A 27369-nucleotide genomic window follows, 5' to 3' on the forward strand; every position below is an offset into this window, starting at 1 on the left:
AGAATTTTACCCCCGGGATTTTTACCCCCGGATTTTTACCCCCCGGATTTTTACTGCCGGAATTTTACCCCTGGAATTTTACCCCCTGGCCAGATATATAAATTGGTGAGAATGGTTACTTATCTTCATTCAGTTTTAATTTAATAGTAAACATTTTATTATTAAGTAGCCTATCTTAATTTATTTGTAACATTAACTAATCGAACAGCAGGTTTTTAATTTTAATTTTGAGATTCGTGTATCAGGATTCGATCTTTGAAGCCAACTGTTGTTAATATGATCAAAATAAAACAGCGAATTCTGTTTACTTAGTTGAGATTACAAAATAAATAAATACAGATAGGCTACTAAATAATGAAATGTTTACAATTAATTAAAAACAGAAATAAGAAAATCAATCGTTCAAATTCTAAAATCGGCCAGGGGGTAAAATTCCGGGGGTTAAATTCCGGGGGTAAAAATCAGGGGGTAAAAATCCGGGGGTAAAAATCCGGCCCGTACATCTTCAGTTGTCTAAACGCTAGTTATATGGACAGGGAGTAAAATTCTGGTTTTTATCGCTAATCTAATTAATCACGCTCTGACTATTTTCATTAGACTTCCAAATCCGTAGGGGTAAAATTCCAGCCGCAAACAAACTTTTGACCACTCAGGTTACTACGTCATAGTGAAGTCAGCTTTGCCCAGGGGGTAAAATTCCAGGGGGATAAAATTCTGGCGACCCATAATGCGATATGTATATTAATCGAAAATTCGTTTTAGTTGTCTGACTGTTGTGCTAGAGCCTGGAGGACCCTAGCATGTTGGAATTAAGAGCTTGCTATCTTCTGCTACCTTCATAAAATGACTATTTAATTAGTAACGCTGTTTGGGGACCAAAGGGCGGAGATCTTTACCCAGACCAGAAGCAGGCCAAGCCAGCTTTGATTACTACGAAGGATGAAACTAACAAATTTAACTAGAACATTGAAATAAACCTACCCTTCCAAACAAAATTATTAAATATACTGACAAGTCCGCTATATTGCAAGACGATAATAACAGGGGTCTGTTGCGTTTATTAACACATAACTGAAAATATCTGGACTCTAAATCATTTCCTGAATGATTTATTACTGGTATTTCAATTTGGTGACTATTGCATGTCTAGGAAGAATTACCTCGTTAAATGAGGTAGTTATAATTTTGGAATTTACATTTCTGGGAATGGGGCGAAAACTTTAAATTGTTAATCTAGCCTGTCATTCTTAATTTTACAACTACTTCGTATGTAAGACTTATCCTGATATGTAAGAGAGCCATGACGTTGCTACTTGTACAAATACTGGCGAGACACAAGACGGAGGAATTCTCTATTCACTAGCTCCTCGACCGTTTCTAAGAAAAAAGCAAGCAGCAGACCGAAAGTGGAACGCTGATAGGAAAGGCCGGCGATTTTGTTGTGTGGCACTATATAAAATAAAGCATCACAGAATGTGTAATACTTACTTTACTTGTATATATTATTTTCTGCTGTTGAAAAATTAGGTTGTTAACTCAACTTGTTATTCTAAAAACCGTGCCTAGTGAAAGCCAAAGCAAACATAAAGTCAATATATCAAATTGAATCAGATCAATATTAAATTCTGGAGATGACATTTATCAGGACTCTGACATATTCAGAATCATAATCTATTTATTATTATAGACAACGTCAAAGAACACAAGAAGTACAATAATATGCTGTATAAAAGGAAAAGTCCTAACTCGACATCTGGATCCAGAGATACTCCATATCCTCTCAGTCAATTTGTCTTTGTCCGTTTTTCATTTTGTGTCCGTGTGTGTGCCCAATGGATGTATAAGGAAAAAATATTTTAATGCATTTAGTTTAAGCAAATTCGAATTTGATGGGAATCTGAATGGCATGGCTTGGCGGGTATTGGCAGGTTTCTTAAGGGAAGCCTGGCAATACAGATGGGCAATAGTAGAGGAGTTTAATTTTTAAATTTATGATTCTCCTATTTTTGAAGTGCCAATGCAACTTGTGAACTTTCTTTACTTAAAAATCTAACTATTTGTTTTTCTATATTTTTTTCAATAAATTGAGCTCTATTGTTTTATTGATTTAATTAAAAAATTAAACTGTATTATTTGTTGTTCAAGTAGCTTTTTGTTATTTTTCTCAGTTTTTATCGTGATATCTTGATTATCTATATATTTATATTACTTTTAAGAGAAAACTAATTGTAACTTTGTTCTTTCATGTGTATTCTGTTGCCAACCTGGCCGAGGGCCCTTCCGGCCAATGCCTAGAAGTGTTTTGTCTAGCAGATGCTCTGCGAAATATCTGTGAATGTAAAAACAAAAGCAACAATAAATCACTTATTCATTCATTCATATAAAAGGAAATGTACAATGTACTTGTCAGACTAACAAATATAACAGAGAATAAAACATAACAAATAACATTTAGTAACAATTAGTTAAAACTATGAAAATTTACAACAAATCACCAAAGCGTCACTGGACCAAAGCTCTTAAAGATCAAGTTAAACATTATATGCAAAAAATTCAAATGCATTGTCTAACTGACACTTAATAATTGGCAATATACATTAATATTATATTTTTTCAGGAAAGGATATAAGCAAAGAGACTATCAATACAATAAACGTAGTACATTGTATATGCCAAGGAAACGATCGTCAATAACGGACAAGTATTGGTTTTCTGATAAACCAGCGTTTGTGGACTTGTCTACTTTCATAGCATACGATGAGAAGCCACCAAAACAACGCAAAGGTATGTAATATTATTTATAATATTTGTTAAAATGGGTTTATAATTGTACCATATGAATTTATATTTATTCATATGGTACACATTGATGAGGGGCAAGCTGGTTTAGTGGTAGAGAATGGTTAGAGTTTTTTCTGGGTTCAAATCCTACCAACCGCCAATGGATTTGATCCAAGTGATAATGTTTCAACCCTCTAGGCCAAGCCTGAAATAACGCCTGAAATGGTTTCGGCTAGCTAGGATGGGAAGGCATAAAAATAGAAAATAGCCTGTGTTATTGAGTCAACTATGGGGATGGGGGATGATGAATTTTAAATTTATTAAAAGATTTATTGTTTTATTCAAAAGCTTTTTCTTTTGTGGAATTGCAATAATCTCGGTGTATGCCATATTGTTAGGTAGTGTGTTTCCTATTTTAAGTATCAAAAAACACTCCTCAATTAATTAATAAGGAAGAAAACTATAACAAATGTTTTGGAAAACCTCCCTGATTACATCTACGTTCCCCCAAAATAAAATTGGTGTGTATACCACTGGTGAAAACAATAATTTGTTGCTGAAGTAAAATTAATTTCTGCTGCTTTTGTTATTGTTAGCTTAAATCTTGGAATTATTATCAAAATTATTGTCAAACTCACAATATGTGTGATTCAAATCTGTCCATATAACTTGTTGTATTTTATTTTTTTCTTCAAACATGCTTACAACTTCAGATTATAGTGTTTTGGAAGCAATATTTATTTTACAAACCTTAACCCTTTGAGTCAAATTTTTTCATGTTTTCGGCGAGTATAGGTCCTCATTTGAGCAGTAAAGATCGCCATTGGACCATAAAGATAAACTTTTTTGATTTTTTTGTCGCCATTTTTGAGCAGTCAGGAAAATGGCGGGCGGCAACCTATACTCGCCATTAAAACAAAATCTAAAATAAAAATAGTTGACCTTTGCGTTTGAACGGTGAGTATAGGTCGCCGCCGCCATTTTCTCTTCTCCTCGAATGGTCACATACTCACCAAAAAAGAAAAAAAATTCAACCTCAAAGGGTTAACGGGTTGATTCATTTCTAAAAAAAATAGCATAAGAGAATATTTTATATTTTTACTGCCACATTGATCTTGTTTTCCACCAGATATGACTATGTATGAATCATTCATCGCAGCCATCAGAAACTGTACTCATCACAAGACTCTTCGCCCTGTTCATTTAGCTACTGAAGGCTCGGAAATAAAAGTGAACAAAGGATGGTTGATAGCGGCATGGTTAGTTATTTATGTTTTTTTACTTGGATACTGCAAGTAGAATTTTGTTTATATTCAAACCAGAAGCTTGGTTTTATGTTAATTTGGTTAAAATAGAAGGCATCATTCTTCACTAAATGTTTGTCTCTTATTTTTGTATAACTAAAAACAAGCATTAGATTTTAAATAGATATATTAAATCGTAATGAATAGATAGCGAAATAACAAAAAATAAATATAAGACAACACACTCTATTTTTACCTCATAAAACACCTTAAAATTTGTCATCAGTTGATATATTAAGGATGATTTTATTTAAAATCCATGGCTTTTCGGTGCCCTAATGTCTACAAATTCTGGTTTCAGTCCGTTCAGTGTTTTTTTAGCTTGATAACTCGAGAAAGAAAAAATCCGATTTTTATGAAATTTGGTACTAACGTGTAAACCTTCAATTCTAATGAGTTCGCAAACAAGCATGATTGGACTATAAGGGAAAAAAATTATTATTTTAGGGGGAAAATTTGGTTTTTCTTATTTTTAACCATAAAAACATAAAATTTAGCAACTTCTTTCCAAACCATTTGTTTGTATAGCTTATAAAAAAAAATTATATTGCAGCATTATTATGCGCCTAATGGCTACGGTGAAAATTCCAAAAAAATTTGTAATTTAATATTTCAACTTTATCTTATAGAAAAAATTGTAAACTGTTAAAATTTGCTTGTTTATGAGCATATTTTTATCAAATTTGCAAGCATTCAAATGCAAAAAAAATTCATTTCATACTAAACTATTAACATTTTACAAAAAAAAAAACACCTACCCTCCCTGTTGCAGCAAACCTAAGTACTCGTTAAACTAAAGCTATTTAAATAGGGAATAAATGTGGTACTTTTTAGGAGATATTTTAGAGTAAATTCAATCAGGCAAATTGAAATTCGCTTAGTCTTCAGGTTTGCTGTGGTGGGGGTATTTTGTTTTTTAAATCGGTTTCATTACAAAGATATTTTAACAAGCAGGGAGCTAACTAATCTTCCCTCCCCAATATACAGTGTATTTCTTCATTCATTCACTCAATAAAAGGATATCTTTAGGTAAACACCTATTCAACTAATATTCGGTAATTTCTTTCAGGGTATTTTCAATTCTAGTGATTATTATATGTGCATATCTTGTTATGCTATACAGTCTTAAGTTTGGGAAAGTAAAAAGCTTAAAATGGTTAAGCAGCCTGGTGGCAGCACAAGCTCAAGATATTTTCATCTTTTCTCCGCTGAAAATACTGATACTTGCCTTATTATTATCAGCTGCATTTGAGGTGAGAGGATTTGTATGTTTGACAGTGACATTAGATTTATTTCTATATTGTGTAAGAATATGGTTCGAAAACGGTCATGGTACCATTTAATTAATTACGCGTGCAAATTGTGTACAAGTTTAACGAATGTAATTTAAATATTAATGACAGGCCTCATTTTTAATCTAATAATTTATTTGTGTTAATCAAAACAAGGGTTGATTGATACATTGAATTTTACTTTTTAAAGGAAATAATCCATGAAGCATGTTTTAAAGTAGAAGCATATTTAAGGGTAAAATCACAGTTTAAAGAATTTTTTTATTTGTAAATAGTTTTACTTCACATTACTATAAAATATTGTTTAGCATACCTAATTCTACTGCCTTCTTGGTAGTTTGTTGTTGTACACTTTACCCTTTTAGCCTAAGTGTGCAGCAGGTTTTCAAATGAAGTATGTCTGTAAACCAAGTGAGATGAAATAAATTACTAGTGAAATCTGTGAACCAAGAACAAATTTTGACTAATATTTTATTGTTTTCTTCTTTAGAGAACAACTGACATTTCTGCGTTCAAACTTGATGTCAACAAGGCAGTTAAATGTGACCTCGTTGGAGATAAAAAATACTTGGATAATTTAATAGAGTACCGAACAAAGAGTATATACTACCCCATGACAGATGAAGTTAAAGCTGTAAGTAGATGGTGTTTAAAAAAATTCAATAATTTTATTTTAAATTACCATATATACAGGTAAGCACCATTAATTAAAATCAAACATAACTTAAATTGGTTGGTACAAAATATGAAAAGATTATAATACAGTACATTAGTGTAAAGAAAAATACAATTGAAGCAACTTAATGCATACCGGTAGTATCTTCTGGGGTTTAATTTTAGAATATGTAATTGTCAACTGAATCTTCTCCTTGAAATCACTATTGATTTGTTTCCTTTAACACCTATCATCTTTATGTGAGCTCTTTGGGGAACATTAGGATATGAACAACCCCTCAATGGTACTAATATTTAGAACAAAAAATACAGGGACAGAAATCCTGAATTTTTACTGTGAAAGTAAAAGCTTGGATCAAGTTAGTAAAAGCATACAGCCTAGTTACGTATGTTTTGTTTCGGAAGCTGTAAAAAATTTAATGCAAATGAACCCAAGACAATTAATTTTTTTAGAAAAAAAGAAGAAAGACCATGAGGAAAATGAAGTGGAGAATCATTTTAGATTTTCTCGCCGTGCTGACGTTTATATTGATTCTGTGCTACATTATGAAAATTCTGTGGAGCGGAGCGCACTTCCATCCTAACTCTCATGCTGCTGAGATGATGATGACCAAATATAACGGCCGATTTGTCGCACTGCAGGATGTTTACAATCGGACACAGTAAGTAAAATGGTGTTAGTTGAAAATTACAGGAAATTTACTCAAGTTTCTTTCATTGTTGATTTGAAATCCTATGTTTTGTGTGTTATTTTATGTATATTTAGTCTATGTTGATCCATATTCATTCAGATGCTAAAACATCTTGGAGGTGCATCAGTTTTTTTTTTTTTTTAACTAACATTTTATTTAGGAAAACTAATAAATAATGAAAATGAAGGAAAATAAGTAAATCTATGATATGATCCAACTCTTTCAATAATATGAAAAAATTTATTTAATTGTTTATACGACCTTACGGCCAATAATTTGCATTTTAATTGTATGTCCAGTCCACAAATGGCACTTTTTGGAAAAAGGGTAGGTCTTAAACTGTTTATGTGCTTCCGTGAAAGTTTATCGATCTTGAACTGTCTTTATTTCTGTAACGAGCAGTTTACAACAAACTCCCTAACGCATTTGAGGGGTATATGTAAGGCCGAATTTTGGCCTGATTTCTTTTTCCAGTAATGTCCAAAATAGTGTAATGCTGTCATTTCCACGGACATGCCCCCTCCCCTGAATTAGAAGGTATTAATTAACATATGTTGTTAGGGGTTAATACATCGTTTTTTTACAGATTCTTTACCTACCTACAGAACACTTTTGTGCGGTCCTTGTTTGTTTTTAGATGGTTTAATGATTTGAATTTCCAAACACTAAGTCCTCCAGGTATAGTGTGGCAATGCACCATTTTTTTTATTTATGTTCATTAATTTTTTACGTAAGAGTTTCAACTGAGAAAGCTTATGAGCTCTTTTTGTTTAACATTGAATTAAATTTGTTTTACGATAGAATACAAATTGTATTCCTTTATTCAATCCTTTTTGACAATGAATACAAGTTGAACTGTATTTCATTATATAAGAGAATGAAACACACATAGAAGGTAATTATTTCACAAGTTCTTCTACCACAAAATACACTTTGTTAAAGTAAATAGTACAAGCAGGCTAAATAATCTTATTAGCATTAAAAAAACTTTTTTGCTTTGTACTTCGTTGTTATTGTTAGGTAAAAGAGTTTTCCTTAAAATGAAACATAATAAATATTTAAAATCTTTGGGTGCTACATCAAAATAATCTACTCCCAGAAATGAAGTGAACAACTCTTGATGGAAACCTTAAAGAAAACGAAAACATACATGCTGTTCTTCATATGACTGTTATTATAAATGCATTAGTCAGTGTTAACTGTCAAAAGCTTAATGGAAACTGTCATTGTCTCATTCATTGAACAGAACACTTGTATGGATAATAAAACAAACTAAATTTCACTTTATTTGATGTTATGTACTACAGACGCTCCTGAAAGAAAAGACTGGACAAAGGATTTTGTATCCAAAATGGTGGGAGCGCCTCGACTGAGGCAGTTAAGAATTGTTGCCAGTAAGTTAAATTATATTGCTTGGTTGCTAGATAATTTATTTAACTGTCCCATAACAAAAATAATAAAAAGTATTCACTGTAATTTTCAGATTGTATCTCAACTTAGATAAGCAGCTGAGGTATTGGTATTTCAAAATTGGATCAGTTAGGGAATCATCGCACACTTGTGCCAAGAATATATTTTTTTTTAAAGCTTCTTTAAAAACTGTACTTAACAGAAAGCAAATCGAGTGGTTGTATTTTTTAGAGTAGAGAAATCGTTTACTGTATGTCTCTCTTAGTTTCAGATTCAGTCAAATGAAACGGAAGCCAGCCCCAACTTGGATTTCTAGGAGATACACCATTGATTATAGGTTTGAGAAAGCCCAAACCTTGTACCAACTGCAAGCTACCTACTTCTGATATTGGCCATTACATGTTTCTGCTGATAGAAGTGTGTAGCTTTTTGATGGTTTGAAACTAGACCCAGCTGTCCCAGATCATTGGGCTTTCAATAAATTATCCTGACTAATGAAACATCTGGTCTTAGTCAGTAACAAAGCTACACAAGCCATCTCACTCCATTCTACACTCATCCTTCGTTCATATTTGTTTTAAAATACACACCTAGGTGGAGTCCGATCTCAAATGATTATGATGAGCATATCCTAAACGTTTCTAAGGTCGTATTGACACTCCAATAGCAGACGATTAGTTTGCAACAGTGGTTATCAGGACTTGAGTCGACATTTAACTGCAATGTTTGATGTAATTCTTTGCATCATTGTTGAGTTAATTTACAAAAATATTGACTCTAGTTGAATTGTCTGCCAGGTTCCTGCGCAGTACATCACGTTATGGTAGTCGCTGTGCAGGATTGCATCCGACCGTGGAGTGAGGGCTACATGGACACTGACACTTACGGTGTCCAATGGAAGAAGGCGGACTTTGACGACGAGATTGCGTATGCTTGGGGTTACCGGACCTACTGGATGTATCAGGAGCCCAAGAACACCTCTGTGTTTCCATTATCTGGTATGGTCACTTTGACGCTTGCTAACCTAACCGATAAAAGCTAGGCCTACAATTTTTCAAATTTGAAATTTGTTTAAAGTAGTTTGTATTACTGAAAGGAAATTTTGGAAGGCTTGTGTCAAAGAATCAATCCATGGCTGTACAGACTTTACAGTTTTCACGTTGTATATTCGCTTATTCCTTGGCTGAGTGTCAATTTGATTTGTAATGAAATAGATTACCTACATCTTTTATATGACTTTAAATACTACTCTAGGTTGAAACTGGCGAGTCTAGTACTTGTCAGTAAATAATTATGAGGATAGAAAGAACTATGGTTCAAGCACAGTGATGTGTCAAAATAGTGGTTAATGTTTTAGTCAGTTTTTTGGTATAGGTAGTTCTTGAAACTGTTTACAGTAAAAAAACGTTTTCTAAGAATGGGAATGAGATTCATTATCACAAATATAATCACGTGCATACTTACATATCAAATGGATTATGTCATGGGTTGGTCATATTTCGATTTAACAGCATCATACCACAATGATTAGCACATCCGTTTGGTTGCCACTACCTTGATTGGAAAAAATTCTATAATCCTTCAAATGTGATTTCAAAATTCAATTTTATTTTTGTATACGTATGTTTTCCAGTGAAAAATGTTTGTTTGGTTGAAAAATGCACACTTTTGTTGAGTCAATTTACATTTACTGGATAGAATGCTGTAGTTTTACAAATTATAAACAAAATCCAAGAACTTCTTAAGATTACTTAGTAGTTTAAAATTATTTCACAATTAAATCAAAGCTTTTGAGTACCATATTTAAACTGTTCTTTATCTACGTTGCCTATATCTTCACACATACAATTCCAATACATTGAGAGTTGCTGACTTAAAAAAATATATTTAATAATAAATAATAAATATTTTTATAGGGAAATCGGGAGTTGTCTATCCCTCCGGAGGGTACATTCTACCTCTTGCCGTCAAGAGAGATCAGAGCAAATCGTACGCAATCCAAGTGGAGCAGGAACATTGGGTCGATCATCGTACAAGAGCCGTGTTTCTTGAGCTGACGCTGTACAATGTAAACAACAACTTGTTCAGTCAAGTTACGGCGATCATAGAACACATGACCTCTGGGCTCTTCATGACGCTTGCGAACGTAAGTGACAGTGTAATATTTTTTAGCTGTAGCCTGAAATTGTTTTTTTACATTACTTCAGGCTGGACCTAGAGGTTGCGGCATTTTTTACTTAGATAATATCTATTGATGACTGATGGGATTTGAACCTGGGAGCTCGGGGACCGAAGTCTCGAACTCTTCCACTTGACCAGCTTGCTCACACAGTGGAATATTAAGAATGAATTGTGTTTTCACGCCAATGATATTCATAAAATTTTTGTAATAGAACTGTAAAAACTCTGGTTGTTTTACTACCTACTTTACTTGAATTTAGTTAGATATCATCATTGATTAGCCAATGAGGCATCAGAAACCAGAATTTACTACACTTAGGATCGAACCAACAACCTTTAGATTTAAAGGCGAGTATTACCCACTTGGCTACTCAGACAATTCTAAGACAGACTAATGTGATCAAAAGAGTGGAAAGAAAACAATTGTGGGTAAAAAATGTAAATCACTAGTAGTGTTACCGATGCTTTGGATTGGTGGTACTTGGACTTTGGATTTGGTAATGGACTTAGGTTCAAGAGCCATTCAAAGCTATTGTTCAAAACAGCTACCCTATCACCTCTGATTACAAAAGAAAAATGGTATATTCTCTATTACCATAATTCCGTTCAAATGTTGGAAAACATAGGTTTTACAAATTTATATTTTGTTTCTTGATTGAAAGTTTACCATCATTAGGCTATTTGCACACACACCGGATTTTTACCGGCGAAACGATCAGTTGATTTGTTGTTCAAGGACAAGACCAGATTTTTACTAATTACCCAATTAATTATTAATTATTTAATTTAATTTATTAATTTGGGCCTAATTTATTAATTTATTTAGTAATTAGATTATACTAATGAATCCTAAAAGAGTTGTTGCTATGTGGCTATTGTATCGACGTATTAAACGCCATAGGATTAAACCATTGACTATTTTATTGTACTATGTATAACCATGACTATATTGTACGTTCTGGATTCATCCAATTAACCAAAGCAGAGAAAAAACAGGAACACTCCAGACTCTACACACTTTTTGAAGAACTAAGGCTTGATAGCAGTAAAATTTTCAACTATTTCAGAATGTCAATAGCATCCTTATTTATAAAGTCACCCATTTTAAACATTATAAAAACGCACTACCAAAACTAATTAAAATTTTCAGAAGAGCAGTCGCCTTAAATGGAGGATGGTGTAGCAAGAACTGCCGATACGATTGGTAAAAAATCAGTGCGCGTGCAAGCTTGTATTAAGTCACGTATGTCACTGCGTCGCCGGCATATCCCCGGCACTGGCGGTATGCAGTGGCAGTGGCCGGCAGCTCAATGGCATTTTACCGGCGCTGATCAACGGTCGGCGTGTTAGCAACGTCTCGTTCCCGCCTGTGGTTCACTATTGGCATTTGGACGACCGGTAAAAAATCGGTCGTCCATTATCGGTGTGTGTGCAGCGAGCCTTAGGCCATCACAGATGGCATAGTAATAACATAATAATAATCATAGTATATTGGTGGTAACCCTTTTTTAGGACAGCTGTTGATGGCAACCTTAGGGACATAGAGAGAATCTTTAACATAATTTTTTACAAATTTTTAGATTTATGTTTATATACAGAGCCATAATTCATTGAAATGTAAAGAAGTTGTACCTGTCATACTTACTATACAAGTAAATAATTGTTTTGTATTATTTAGAAGTAGAGATTTACTAAAAATGTTTTTTATTACTTCCAGGTGGATTCGGTACACACAAAAGAAGATTTCAGTGTTTGGAACTTAATTTACATAGTCTTCATTGCTGCTTTGGCCTTACGAATCGCTTACAAAATGAACAGAAATGGATTGTTCAATTTTTTCAGGAATTTTCTAAACATTTATGAAGTACTAGTTGTGGCTGTTGGAGTGCTAAGTGTAATATTTTATCTGATTCATACGAAAGTTTCTACTATTTATGTAGAGGAATTCTACAGGGAAGGGCTAGATTTGTTCTTCAATTTCGAAGATATGATCAAGTATTTTCGGTACACCAAGGCACTTTTGTGGATACTTTTCTGTTTGTTGGTGTTTCGGTTGTTTGTGAGCTGGCATTTTGGTGAGAACTACTTCTACTATTACCACACGTTTGTGTTTTCTTTACAATGGATTGTCATTTTGTTGATTTTCTTGTTGTATTACTTTTATTTAGTCTGGAGAATGATTGGTTACTCCATTGACGGAAAAGTTTTTTACAACAGCCGTGTGAATATTCTACACTACAAAATGTACAACTGTATATACAAACGAGATTTCCACGATCGAACAAAACTGATCGCCTTTGTACTATGTGTAATGGCGTTATTTTTTAAAGTAATTTTCTTTGTGATGTTCACCCACTACTTCCAAATAGGAAAACGGAAACGATTACTTCCAATGGAATATTTCAACTTTTTCACTTTTTTTGCTGAAGAATTTGGACGATGTTTCGGGAAGAAAAAAGAAGAGGAATTTGCAACTGATAGACAAATACATAGGAAGAGAGATGTTAAAAGTTCAAAGAGGTCTACCATATATTAATTTTTCCACCCCATAGTTCTGGTGGTATATTTATGCAACCTTTATCATTTTTGTATTATAATAGCTAAAATTTAAAATAAAATACTTCTATCCATAGTTTTTAATGTATATAGAAAATGGGTTAGCTGTATTTAAGGTAATCCTCAATTCAAGTTTAATTGAATATAAAGAAAACCTAATAGAATTCAAATTTCAGCTTTAACTGACTAAACCTTGAGTCTAGGCCTGTGTTATAAACACTTATTTAAAAACAAAAAACTAAGGCTCTCTAAAGTCTTTACTGTCCACCCCTACATATCAGACACCCACTTTTTAGTGGGATTTTTATCACTCCCCCCTGATAAAACCTGTTAACAATTGACAGGTGTGTGTGTGTGTGTGTGTGTGTGTGTGTGTGTGTGTGCAGAAAGGGGTTTGAATATGTAGAAAATGTGCATAAGTATGGTATAGGTATAGGATAATTGTAGAAGGATGTTGGCAAAACGAGGCCCGCAGTGGGAATCGTCATTAGTTCCAAGGTAGTGATTATAAATTTTAGGAATCTGGTGATTGGCTGATTGACGTGATTAAGGCTACAAAGGTTTACGTCATTCTGCTCGTTCTGCTCGTCGTTGTCGAACTGCTTAGTACTGCGGGGGCGTTGTAGAACCCCGAGCCCCTCATACTCAACCATCATGGGGTTCCCGAGCACCTGGCTGTTTAACAATCTGGCTGTATAAACCAACCTACTATTAAAATATCTCCAATGTTATAATATCTAGTCAATGTTAAATCAAACTCAGATAAATTAAAGGCCATTCAGTTACTAATAGAAAATCATCCACCTTCCAAATTAACATTTAAATTTAGAAATGTTTCAATTGACGAGTTAAGAAAAGTTGTTACATCTCTCGGTAACACTAAGTCCTCAGGTTGGGATGAAATTCCTCTTTTTGTCATTAAAAGAGTTTTTAAATTTATAGAACATCCATTATGCCAAATAGTAAATCAGTCCCTTGAGGAGGGGGTTTTTCTGATAAGCTTAAGTTTGCTGAGATTAAACCCCTGTTCAAAGAGGGCGATGTCAACGATCCCTCTAACTACCGCCCCATTGCCCTTCTGCCTTGTTTTTCAAAAATTTTTTAAAAAATTCTAAAGATTCAACTAGGTAACAGAATATTTAGAAAGCAATAATTTAATAAATCCTTCGCAGTTTGGTTTCCGCCCAGAACTTGGTACTGAGAAATATATAACAAAAATGATTAACTGTATTGCCTTGGATGGATCGCAGAAGACTGTGGGTGTGCTATGTGACCTATCCAAGGCTTTTGACTGTGTGAATCATAAGATACTCATAGAAAAATTAAGTATGCATGGAATAAAAAATACTGAATTAAAATGGTTCATATCATATTTAAAAAACCAAAATCAAAGACTTATTGTACAAAAAATGCAGAGAAATTATAAATCAGAGTGGAACATTAACCCCAATGGAGTTTCTCAGGGCTCCATTATTGGCCCTTGTTTATTTATTATATATGTTTATGATCTATGCAATGCTACTAAGATGTCCACCTTTCAATACACAGATGATACCGCTTTAATTTGCACAGGACAAAACAACGAGTTCATACAAGCCTCAATAACTCAGGAATTTCAACTCCTCGGGGACTGGTTTGCAGTAAATGGCCTGTCCATGAATGTGGCAAAAACTCAACTAATTCAGTTTTCTGCATCCAATATTAACCAAGAAATAATTGTAAATACGAACTTATATAGGCCTAACTATAATTCATTCACAACAGTTAAAATTATTTGGGAATAGAAATCGATTCACAACTAAATTGGCAAAAACACATTAAAAACCTATCAAAAAGACTACGCTCAGCAACATTTGTTCTCACAATAATTCGGGATACTACTAATCTAGAAACACAGTAGTACAGTAGAACCTCTTTAATCCGAACTAATTGGGACCGGGGGTAGTTCGGACTATTGAATAGTTCGGATTACAGAACATGTTGGTTTTTACACAACAATAGCTAGGAAAAGTGAAAAATGCTTTATAAAGTAAAATACAGTGTTTATTTAATACAGTAGTAATCATAGGCAATAAAAAGTACTGTACATTACAATTGAAATAATTACGGTGCGTATATCAAATACAGTATACAATAAAGAACTACTGTACTGTGTATAGAGTACAGCAATGAGGCGCTCGGATTACAGGGGTTCGGATTAAAGAGGTTCTACTGTATATCACACATATTTTTCATCGATTATGAATTATGGAATTACTGTATGGGGCTCATCAAGCCAGTCCAAAAAATATTTATTCTCCAATAAAGAGCTGTAAGATTAATGGCCAGAGTCCCCTGTAGAATACATTGTAAAGATTTATTTATTCATTTTAAAATTTTAACCTTTTTTTAGCTCTTATATTTACAAATTGGCATTAATGGTTAAAAGTGATTTCGACACATTCATGGACTGTCAACAATCTCATCCACATAACACAAGAATCAAAAATATTATATAAACCAGTTCAACTTAGGCTTAAAATCTTTCATTTATCCCCTCAGTATATGGGGCCAAAAATTTACTATAAATTACCTGCTGGGATTAAAAACATTGCCTCATTCTCTAAATTTAAACTATCTTTAAAATATTTCCTTTTGGAGAGGGCAGTTTAATGTTAGAAGAATATCTGGAAGATGAGTACCTATATTTGAAAGATATTACATCTCCCATAGGTGTGTAGCTTTATTATTTGCTTTATTTCTTTTGTAAGCTATTTTATTATTTAGACTTTGTGACAAATCACCTGTCAAGAGAATTGATGTAATGTGATGATGTTTAATAAATAAATAAAGAGGCTTCAGCTGGTTCTTCTTTATAGTGACTGTGTTGATTTTCGCTCTGTGAATAATTAACTTTTTTACGTATTTTTGAGCTCGAGCTCTCTTTAAAGTCGTTAAAAGTTTAATTCTTTGTTTGTTCTTTGTAGTTGTTTCATAGTATCGTGAAAATTGTTAAATTAAACCATAAAACTGTGTTCAAACATAAATCTAATCTACAAGCTACTCCTGTTACAAGAATGTCAACATCTAATGTAAACAAAGCTAAGTATAATAATGTACAACAAACAAAAAAAGTTCCTTGCTATGCCTTTTGATGAAAATATAAGTGATCCTGATGATGATTTTGTCTTTCCAAAACGTAAACTTACCTTTTCTTCCTCTGGATCTCAACTGAAATGATATGTTTTAGATTCAAGTGAACTATGTAAAGGCAATAAGTTTCCAATTCTATCTGAACATACTTATAGTTCTAATGGTAATGGTAATGAATTGGTTCAATCACACGAGATGGATGATTCTACTTTGGAAAATCAAGTAAATGACCCTAAGTTAAAAATCCCTCCTATAGCTACACGACGTGAACAACCACCAAGAAATAATAAAAGATGTCCGAAATATGGTAAAAGCAACTTTTTCAACTCAAGTTAGAGGGCAGTCCCTTAAAGTGAACTTGTCTAACATAGAAGACTTTAGAAATTTGACAGTTTTTTATGATTCTTCCAACATCAAATATCATAATTTTCAAACCCTACATGACAAAAAACTAGAAGCGATTGTCAGAAACGTCCCTACATCATTATCTGAGAATGAAATTAAAACTGAGCTAACAGATCAAAACTATCCTGTCATTAGAGTCACTAGATTACTCAACAAAAACCAACTTCCACTCCCTCTTTGTGCAGTAGACTTAGAAAACAACGACGACGGCAAAGCTATCTTTAATTTAACCACAATCTGTTTTGCAGTTGTAAGTGTCAAAATGAAAAGGAATCTAGGCAAATTCCCCAATGCACTCGATGTCAACGCTATGGACACACAAAGAACTTTTGTAAGCTGGACCCAAGGTGCGTGCGGTGCACTGGTCAACATCACTACTCTGAATGTCCGAAACATTAAACTGCAGCTCCTCAATGTGTTAATTGTGGTGAAAGCCACACAGCTAACTACAGAGGTTGTCAAGTATATCAGAAAATAACCAATAAAGATCTCAATCGGGGTAATCCTCACAATCACCCTCAAAACGCTACTGAGAAAAAAGAAAATACTCCTTCCCCCCTGATTTGAGTTCTGCTACACATTTTCCTCGAATTCATTCAAACTTTTCGCCTCAGGAACCTTCTACATCACGAGTTTCATTTGCTAAAGTTGCTGCTACGAGCCACCGCAACACGAATAATTCATTCTCACAAGAACAATCTGATGATGCTCCTGATACGTCTGTGTTTCAAAACTTTGAACAAATAATCCTAGATGTGGTGAAATCGTTCATTCCTACTCTCAAAAAGATAATAAGTAATGTGATAAGCTCTTTTCTCTCAAATGGATCAGATCAATTATTTTCAAATAAAAAAATTAACCCTCCTTAACTAAAATGCCAAAGGGCTTAAAGATAAACGTGCTACTTTTATCGCGTTTATGGTTAAACATTGCATTGATATTGCATGTATTACTGAGACACACCTAACCAATGTGGAAAGTTTTAAAATTAATGGGTATTCTATATACAGGGAAGATAGGCCTAATCCAAAAGCTTCAGGTGGCGTTGCAATTTTTGTGCGAAGAACTTTGGACCTTCATAATATATTTTTACCTCGTTTATCTTCGGTAGAAGCTGTTGGTGTAAAAATTAATTTAAGTCATGGTGCAGACTTTCGCTTAGTTTCTGTCTACTAACCCCCGAACAAACGGCTCCACAATAATGACTTGCAGGTGCTGTTTGCAGAAAATTGTTCGACTGTTGTTATAAATTGTAAACATCAGATATGGGGTTGCAGAACCACAAATCCAAATGGAAACTGTTTGTTACGACTCACAAATAACTCAAACGTAATGATTGATGCGCCACAAGAACCAACACTTTTTCCATTGCAAACCTAATTATCAGCCAGATATACTTGATTTAGTTCTGCACAAGAACTTTACAGCTCCAATCATTCAAAATGTTGTACCCGAGCTGGACTCTGACCATTCTCCCGTTATAATAACCTTCTTCACGCAACCTCAATTCAGTTGTGCACCTCAACGATTAATTATTGGAAAAATAAATTGGGAAATTTTCAGTGCAGAATTGGGCAAATGTTGAGAGGGTATGCCTAAATTATCGTCTTGCATCGAAATGGAAAACTCTGTAAAACTATTTACCGAATCATTAAAAACTTGTGCCAGGAAAGCTATCTTGAAACCCTCACATCCCACACCAAATAACGACTACTATCATCCTCCAATCAGAATAATGCGTCTTATTAGAGAAAAACATATTGTTAGACGACTTTGGCAGCGATACCGTCTACCACTTTTTAAAATACAACTCAACAAACTGGAAAGAAGAGTGAAAACAGAACTCGAGGAATTTAGAATAGACAACTATAAGAAGTATGTGTCTGATACTCATCCAAGTGACCCAAATATGTGGAAAGCAACTAAACGCCTTTTAAATACTCCCTCGGTCATACCTACGTTGAAAAAAGACAACCTAATCTGTGAGACTGATTCACAGAAGTGTGAACTGTTGGCAGATTTTTATGAAACTGCATTTCAACCCACGATCTTGCTGATTATGGAGACGATGAGATGGTGAACAAGACTTTGAATGGACAATTTTTATCTGCTGAACTACCAATAAAGTTTGCGTTTCCATCTGAAATTAAGGCAGTAATTAAAAAGCTTCTACTCCGTAAATCATCTGGCCATGACCTTATCCCTAGTATTATTTTGCGAAATTTCACCAATAAGGGCTTTTCATATTTAACATCAATTATTAATGCATGTTTGTCTAAATCTTACTTCCCTTCTATTTGGAAGCATGCGGAAATATCAGTTATCCATAAACCCAATAAACCAAAGTCTTCTCCATCGAGTTACCGTCCAATCAGCTTACTGTCTACACTTTCTAAAGTTTTTGAAAAAATCATTTTGAAACGAATTGCCTGTTACACAGATGCTGCAAACATAATTCCTGCTCATCAATTTGGATTTCAGCCAAAACATTCGCCCATACATCAAATCTTATGTATATATGAAACTATAGTCAAAGGGTTTGACAGGAAACAGCACACAGTAGCGGCATTTCTTGACATATCTCAGGCCTTTGATAAGGTATGGCATGACGGTCTTGTCTTTAAATTGATTAATTTTGGATTTCCAAAATACTTAACCAATATATTGTAAAATCGTTTCTCTGTCACAGGACCTTCTCTGTTAAAATAACTTCTTCTAAATCATCTATACGACGAGTCAATGCAGGAGTTCCACAAGGTTCAATCTTGAGCCGACCCCTCGCACCGTCCCCAGACGAACCACAGTTGGAAGTGTGTCCCCCATAGTGACAGTGCGAGTGGTCGCCCCACAACCCTAACTAAAAAGTGAAAGGCCGTGGGTGAATTACAAGACAACAAATTGTGAACAAAGCCTATAATTATTCAAAATAATCAACTAATAACAAACAACAATATTACATCCATCCAAAGAATTTACTGGTTATTGTTCAGTTTCCACAACTCACCTAAAACGCACTTAAAAACGTTCTTAAACTGTTCTTTGACATCAATACTACAACTCGCTTAAATAACTTTTTTGTCGCCGAGGCTTCCTTACTCGCTAAAACATCGAGACAACAGGGTAATTGTTATCAGCAATAATTCCTACTCACTAGGGGACAGAGTGGGAATCCGGGGTTTTGGGTGGGGAGAAAAAGTCGCTTAAACATCGAGACAAAAGGGTAATTTCATGGGAAGATGGGTAATTTGTACAACGAATATGGGATTTTTTTTAATTATGCGGGATAAAGTACCTAAAATGAGATAAAAATCAAAATTACTGGGGATCTCTGCAATACTCTGTGGATGCACTCATTGATTGGTTCTACATGTGGAAATTTTGCCTAAATTCAACTAAATGTGGAGACCAAAATATTTTTCTTGAAAAAACATACATTGCCACATGAAATTCAAATATAACTGTAATGTAACTTTCTACCGTGGAACCCTGATGACCAGGCCATAAAATATCTTGGAGTTTGGCTGGACAAAAAGCTTAATTGGAACTACCACGTTTATAAAAAAACTGTCCCAAGGTTATGCATGCATAGCAAAGCGTTTCCCTTTGGTCAATAGGAAATCTACTCTGAAGCCAGCAGTTCTAATCTACAAATCAATAAGTCGGCCTTTTATTACGTATGCATCTCCTATCTGGGGATTATCTAGATAAAAAAACAAACTCTTCAAAATTCAAGTGATCCAAAAAAAAATTCTAAGAATAGCTGTGAATGCTCCCTGGTTTGTAAGAAACAGGCATATACATGCGAGGAGCTAGGATTAAAGTCTATCTCGGCCTTTATAGAAAAGATCACCTCTAAATTTCTTAAGTCTTTAGACAATGTTCCTGGTGCACTAGCTTTTCATCTTGGCGAAGCAACTGAGAACAGAAGGCTACGTCGAAGGCTTCCTCAAGATCTATTTCACGAATTAAACCTAAAGAAGATTAAATATTTTTTCCTACAGTTACCTAACAATGTACATGTTCTCTCACTGATTTGAGAAAGCAAAGTGGCCAATTCACTCATCAGTGAGACAATTTTAACATTGTCTCACTCTAATTACTTTGTCTCACTCCAGATTTGCAACGTGAAGGCACGAAATAGTGAGCGCGTAACCTGCAGGCAACGTCGTATGCGCGCGAAATACGTTGGCAGCACTGGCTGTAAATCAGCTGGTCAGCTGTTGTACTGTTGTATTTGTCACTTCACATTAAATGTTATATTAAAAGTTCACTTTTGTGTAAAAATAGGTTATGTTTCTTCACAAATTTATTTGTTTTATGGTAACTGTAGGAAAAGTATAATGTGCAACTCGAGTTCAAAGTACAATTGCCTCACTCGAGAAACCATTCCTCACTCGCCTACGGCTCGTGAGTAAGGATTTCTCTCGAGTGAGTCAATTGCTCACTTTTCTCACTAGTTGCACAAATAACTATTATCTAAATTAATTATGTTACAGGGTGTCTTTAGGTCTGGGCGAACCCACGATGTTCTTATTTGTTATTTTCTTGTTAATTTTGTTAACACTTCTGTGAATAATGTCATCAGTGAACTAGAAATAAATGCTGTAAAAAAATACCCCCGCCGCAGCAAACCTGCGGACTAAGCGAATTTCCATTTGCCTGATTGGATTTACACTAAAATGTACATCTAAGTTACCTACTTAAAAATATAACATTCATTTCCTAGTTAGAATTGGTTTAACAAGTACCTAGGTTTGCTGCATCAGGGAGGGTAAAACTGTTTTTTTGTAAAATGTTCATAGTTAGAAATAAAAACATTTTCCAAATTTGATCAAAATATGTTCATAAACAAGCAAACTACAACAGTTTACTTGTTCTCCATAAGAATAACATGGCGATTTTAAATTTAAATTTTTTTGGAATTTTCTCCGTAACTATTAGGTGGATAATAACCCTTTGATATACAAAATTATTTGGTTTTTTTTTAATGGCGTTTAGAATGGCGTCAATTTTAAATTGTAACTAACTTACTACGATATACAAAATATTATAAGTTAATAAAAACTTCTATGTACATGAAATTAGACCTAGAGGTAAGTTTATGACATTACATTAATAAAAAAAACTCATCTAGAGAGTACAACGAATTGGAAAGCATTAATCTTTTAAGTTTTTTCTTAAAAACACTAAAATCTTCTGTGGATTTCAAATCTACCAAAAGAGCATTATAGAATCTAATACCTGCATAGGAAGGTTTCTTTTCATATAATTTAAGATTGTGACTTGTATAAGCAAATACTCTATTGTTTCTAGTATTATAACTATGGTTTTGCCCTAACGTTTCTATTCTATGAGAATTCTTTTCTATAAACAAAATAAGTTCAAAAATGTATAGACTATATACAGTCATAAATCCTAATTCGGTAAATAGTTGTTTAACAGAATCATCCCAATTTAGCTTTAAAATTATTCTTATTGCTTGTTTTAAAAAAATAAGAAGTTTATCTAAATTTTCTTTTGACGTATTACCATATAAAACAATACCAAAAGCGATGAGACTGTACTATAGGGCATGATAAAGGGTTGTCATTGTAACCAAGCTGCTAAATTTAGAAACATTCCTTAATGCAAATAAACCAGAAGCTAACTTTTTAGAAATTGATAAAATATGATTATTCCAATTTAAGTTTTTGTCTATTATTAGACCCAAAAATTTAGAATCGTCCACCTCTTCCAACTCGTGATCATTAAGAAACATTGTCAATTTAGGTGCAGGTCTAATTCTAGAGCAAAATAAGCTGTAAAAGTGATAAATTTAGTTTTATTAGGATTCGGTAGCAAGCATTTTTCGTAAAGAGCCTTTTCTAAGGTTGAAATCTGGTTAAAAGCGGTAACTTCGATTTTATCAAAAGTTTTACGTGATATCAGCAAATTTATATCATCTGCATACATTGTGATATTATCAAAAGGTGTGATGCTAGGCAAACCCTTAAGATAGCATAGAAAAAGTAATGGGCCTAGAATGGAGCCTTGAGGGACTCCGAATTTGATATCTTTCATAATTGAATTAGTGTATTCATTGATTGAAATGATTAAGATGTTTAATTTCAACAAACTGTTTTCTGCTTTTTTAAATATGAGTCAAACCATGAAAAATCCCTATTTTTTATCCCCAGTTTTTGAAGGACTACGAGTAACGCTGTCAAATGCTTGACTAAAATCCATAAAAATACCAATTGTTTTATAACCCTTATCCAAAGAATTTAAAGCTGACTCAATAAAATCAATGCTAGCAGTTATTACTGATTTCCCGGCCCTAAAACCATGCTACTCTTTGTCTAACAGTTTGTTACCTCTAAAAAATCTGTTAACTGAATAGCCATAACTCGTTCATAAATTTGGGAAAATACAAGAAGTAATGACAGTGGGCGATAATTTGAAACTTCTTTACAATCATCTGCCTGAAATAGAGGTTTTCCTTTAGAAATTTTCAACTTGTCCGGAAAAATACCTGATATAAAAGATGAATTTATTGCATGACACAACGGTAGTAACGGATATGATCTGGCATGTTTTATGATTGTTATAAGAATATCATTATAACCGGTTGAAAACTGATTGTTGAAGGACATGATTGCTTTTTCCAGCTGATGAGGCTCTATTATAGTTGGAACAGAAACTTAATCAGTATAATCAGGCAAAGAAATGTTGGAAGAAGCTGCAACTTGATTCAACTTCGGAATTACATTTGTCTCAACTAGAGTTAAAGTTCCCTTTAGAAAATAATTACGACCTTAAATAATTTATGAAATAATGGATAGTTTTGCACAAGGCTTCTCGTCATCACGAACATTTTAAGTATATGGTTTATGGGGGTGTGACTTTTAGTTTTCTCAAAAGTTCATGGGTACTTTAATTGGGATTTATATATGGATTAGGTAACTATTGCATTTCTAGTATTAAAACCGAATAGTGAACCACAAGTCATACAATCTACCCGGAATGTAAGAGAAGATTTTAGTCGACTCACTCAAATGTGGTGATGAAACGCGCATGACATTACACAAGCTTCAGAAATAAAAATCTTCAAAATGCTGGAATGGGATGATTAGGTCGCAATATATATAGTCAATGTGTATTCTATGTTTGAGTTCCATAATGCCATCACGTTTTATTCAAGACATAATGCCGAGAGTTGTGATTCAGTCGTGGTGACATAAATTATATTAAACTATTAGGTACGGTAAGTTTAACTAAACTACTTTATTTTTCTTGTTAACATTGTGAAAGAGCCTAATACCACGGGTTCCTTAAATGTCCACGGGTATATATGAGCGGTAGAAATGTTCTCAACTTAATTTCGTTATATTCTTAACTATGAGAATTTGTTTTAATTGAAGTCAAGATAAAACCCATTCAGGTTTTTTTATCAAAATTGTCGTAGTTGATTTGAGCCACTTAAAGATTGCGCTGATCTAAATTACTAAATTCTGTCGAGTACACAAACTTGTTTACCAAGTCAAACTTAGGGATTTAGGGGGTAAAATTTATGGTGTGCTATGGCAACTGTTATGACCCACCGGTTGGTCAGCAACAAAAATTAAGGACATAATAGACATTTGGTAATGGACATAAGGACATTTGGTGAGTCGGTGGCTCAGTCGGTAGCGTCGCGGACTTTGGGCCCAAGGCAGTAGTGTCGTGGGTTCGGATCCTGGTCACTGCCACTAACTTTTATCAGTACAGTTCACCTTTGTACTGTACCGGCTCACCCCTTGCTTTGCTGGATACGTTCCACGCACAGATCTGTAGTCTATGTGGACGGGCAAATGCAAGGTTAAAAGAGGCCGCCAACCTCTTTAAAAAAAAAAAAAAAAAAAATAGACTTTTAGACACTAGCGCATTCTGTGACTGGCTCACACAACTACGTTCTTATTTAGTATGGTAATAGCATAGATAAAACATAAAACATACTCCCTTTCCCTTAGTAGATTCATAGACAAAAAGAATGAAATATTTCTCATCCTTATGGAACAGCTGAAGACAATTTTATTGTTAGTTCATGTACGGTTTATGTAGAGGTCGTGTTTTGTTTACAATTTGTTTCCCGTTATTACAGCCATTTAAAACCTCGTTTAACCAAATAATACGATCTAATCATAAACAATAACTTGTCCCCTAGTTATATAACCAAACAGTAAAGCACAAATCAAGAAATTAACCCTAAAATAATGGAAACAAAGTTTCATCGACACTAGTGCCTTTGTGTCACGTACATGAACTAGGTAAAACATTGGCGACAGCTGGTCCATATGATGGGATGTCTACTTCAGTATCCAATAGTCAAGATAAAATCATTGACCATTAATACATAAAACTAATCACTTATCCACTGGATTTTGTTTTTAAATACAGGTGTTTATTGTTGTTTATCTGTGTTGTTTTTCTGGAATCAAAATGTTTTGATTTTTACTGTGTTCAACACTTAAACAAACCATTATGAAATAATTTCATTTTGTTCGTTACTACAGTGGCCTATTATTGTGGTTTACAAGTTTGTACAATGTCTGCAGCTCGCACTGTTGTTATACTATGCCTTTGCCAAATATTGTTCATCAAAGTGTTGCGGACCAACGGTTTCAAATTCAAAGACAAAGTGAAGTACGACGTATCAAAGTACTTCTACGACACAAACTACGAATGCTACAACCTTCATACATACAAAGATCGTTTCCACATAATGAGGTGTAAAATAAATTACATGAAACCCGTTGTCTCGCCTAGCTGTATCTTTTGTCCAATGGGTTGTGCGTGCATTTTGCGCTAGTCCTATGGAACATTACACTTATGGAAGCTTCTCAACGAAATTGTGGGGTGCAAAAGGTGAGGTGTACAAATGCCACTTTCATAGTTTGCACGCGATTGAACCAAGAAAAATCAGAGCAAGAAAAGGAATTACTGAATCAGCCGACATTAAATGTGTCATAAAAGACCACTGCAAGAGTTCGCCGTGCCAAAACCTGGGGACATGTGTCAAGACGTATTATTCATACACCTGCTTTTGTACGAAGGAATACTACGGGAAGAATTGTGAAAAGAAAGCTGGTAATGTCTTAACTTATCTTGTCTTGTAATGTCGTGTCATTACAACAAACTTACTTAGTTTTATTTTCCTAGTACGGTACCTACCTAATTTTCCTGGTTTTAAATCTAAACATAAAACTTAGGCTAGTTGTTTAGAAAATATTGCAATCGAAAACTAATTTAAACTGATATATATCCTGAATATATCCTGATTCCTGACATGTACTCTGATATGTTCGCTTTGGGGCGGTCGTGCTAGTAAACCAACATATCAGTCCATGGCCTACCTTCCACCGGCGCCGCACGTGTCATGTCTTTTTTAAATTACGCGTTTTTTCGTATTAGTGTTTCGTCCAATTAGCCTAATGTTTAATTTTTCGTGTAGGCCTACTTGCAAGCTCCCAGAGGGGAGGTAATTGCCCGGTGTTGGAACCGGCACTTCAGGTAGACCACAAGCTATGGACGACTGGACAAGCCAGCCTCTTTGGGTTTACCCAAAGTGAGAGTACCCAGTGACATTCCCTCCATTCAGGGTGGTGGGGTGTTCAGCTCTGCTAGTGTTGATTAAGTTCATAGATCTTTCACCTGCCTGTAGCTTGCGGTTGTGACTGAGTCCTACCTGTCGTGTACGACTGACATTTTGTGAGGCATATCCTCGACTTTGGAAGTAGCCTCGTCCTGGGAGGTGAAATACCTAGCCCCCAGAGGGGAGGTAAATGCTCCGTGTTGGTATCGGCATTTTCAAGTTGGCCACAGACATGGACGACTGGGCATTGGGTCCCAGTGACATTCCTTTATCCAGGATGGAGGGGTGTTTAGCTCTAGGAGAGATGGAAGTACATCATAATCTCTAACCTACCTGTGTCTGTGGTTCTTTGGGCTTTGGCCTGCTTGTTGTGTGCGACCAGCATTCAGTGGGCAAATCCTCGACTTTGGAAGTAACCTTTCCTGGAGGTGAAAACGGGCAAGTACCCGCAGCTCACGGGGACACTCAAGGGCAACGTAACTTTCCGCAGTGTGAGGGCAACGGTTTGTAGGTACTTATGCAAACCAATCCCTGTCTCTGAGCACGGACGGTATGGTTATCTTGAGTGTGGGGGGTTCTTCCCGGAACCTCAATTGAGTCAAGGGTGTCGCCACCTCTGGTGGATAGGTTCATCCGGGTGGGTCCCACTTCTATACCTGCCTCCTTTTGGGAAACCCTGATGGCCTGGCAGTGATGTTGGGTCTGACGGGCAAACGAAGTAGATCGGGTGCTGGGTCCGAGCCCGCCAGGGGTATCTGGGGATCTATCGCTCTGGTTATCTCTGGTTTCCCAGCAATGGGTAAGGCCTCGATCGGGCAGCGGTGTAAATGGGAGGTTGGGGTTCCCCCCGTCAGCGTGCTGACGGTCCCCTTCCTCCTGGCTATAGATGGCGGGTTCTGCCTGTCAGGGATTAGATAGGTCCCGAGTGTTGCTTGCACTAAATGCGTCGGGGCGCTCTACCATGGACCTCTAGGTCTCGACCTAGTGGAACCCAGGTGGAGTGACGCTTAAACAAGCAGCCGGAATCCCTGGTTAGGATTGAGGGGCAACCCTCCTTCCGAAGGGTCTGCTTCGGCAGCCGGCGAGCCTGATGACCTTAAGTCATCCGCCCATGATGTGCTAAAGGTTGATGCGTAAGCTTCGGCCTACATCATGGGGCCCGGGTATGTCCTAAAGGATAGGTACCGGGTATGCAGTCAGGGGGCTTCGGCTCTCATGACAAAACGAAATGGAAATGAAGGCCTACTTGCAAGTGTTATTTGTGAACTTTAAACCTCTTGACGACCATTCCATGGAATAAATCAAATTAACATTTGACTTGAAGATGTGTT

At 35.1% G+C, this 27369-nt stretch overlaps 2 protein-coding genes across 2 annotated transcripts in view; both read left to right on the forward strand.

Moving 5' to 3' along the window:
* LOC128993038 (polycystic kidney disease protein 1-like 2) overlaps nt 1-12967 on the forward strand; it is a 63858-nt gene extending 50891 nt beyond the window's left edge. Inside the window, exons 18-27 of the mRNA XM_054416792.1 lie at nt 2618-2784; nt 3911-4040; nt 5155-5338; nt 5868-6011; nt 6506-6714; nt 7331-7422; nt 8052-8138; nt 8952-9152; nt 10071-10300; nt 12053-12967. Of these exons, the coding sequence (XP_054272767.1) occupies nt 2618-2784; nt 3911-4040; nt 5155-5338; nt 5868-6011; nt 6506-6714; nt 7331-7422; nt 8052-8138; nt 8952-9152; nt 10071-10300; nt 12053-12871 (2263 nt within the window). The 3' untranslated portion in view covers nt 12872-12967. The remainder of the gene's footprint in view (nt 1-2617; nt 2785-3910; nt 4041-5154; nt 5339-5867; nt 6012-6505; nt 6715-7330; nt 7423-8051; nt 8139-8951; nt 9153-10070; nt 10301-12052) is intronic.
* A 12292-nt stretch (nt 12968-25259) lies between these two features.
* The window catches only part of LOC128993039 (uncharacterized), a 73679-nt gene continuing 71569 nt past the window's right edge, over nt 25260-27369 (forward strand). Inside the window, exon 1 of the mRNA XM_054416793.1 lies at nt 25260-25533. Within this exon, the coding sequence (XP_054272768.1) occupies nt 25260-25533 (274 nt within the window). The remainder of the gene's footprint in view (nt 25534-27369) is intronic.

Source organism: Macrosteles quadrilineatus, unplaced genomic scaffold, assembly GCF_028750875.1.
Source record: "Macrosteles quadrilineatus isolate MER2022 unplaced genomic scaffold, UCM_ALF_1.0 Scaffold_4__1_contigs__length_99947679, whole genome shotgun sequence".
Lineage (NCBI taxonomy): Eukaryota > Metazoa > Arthropoda > Insecta > Hemiptera > Cicadellidae > Macrosteles > Macrosteles quadrilineatus.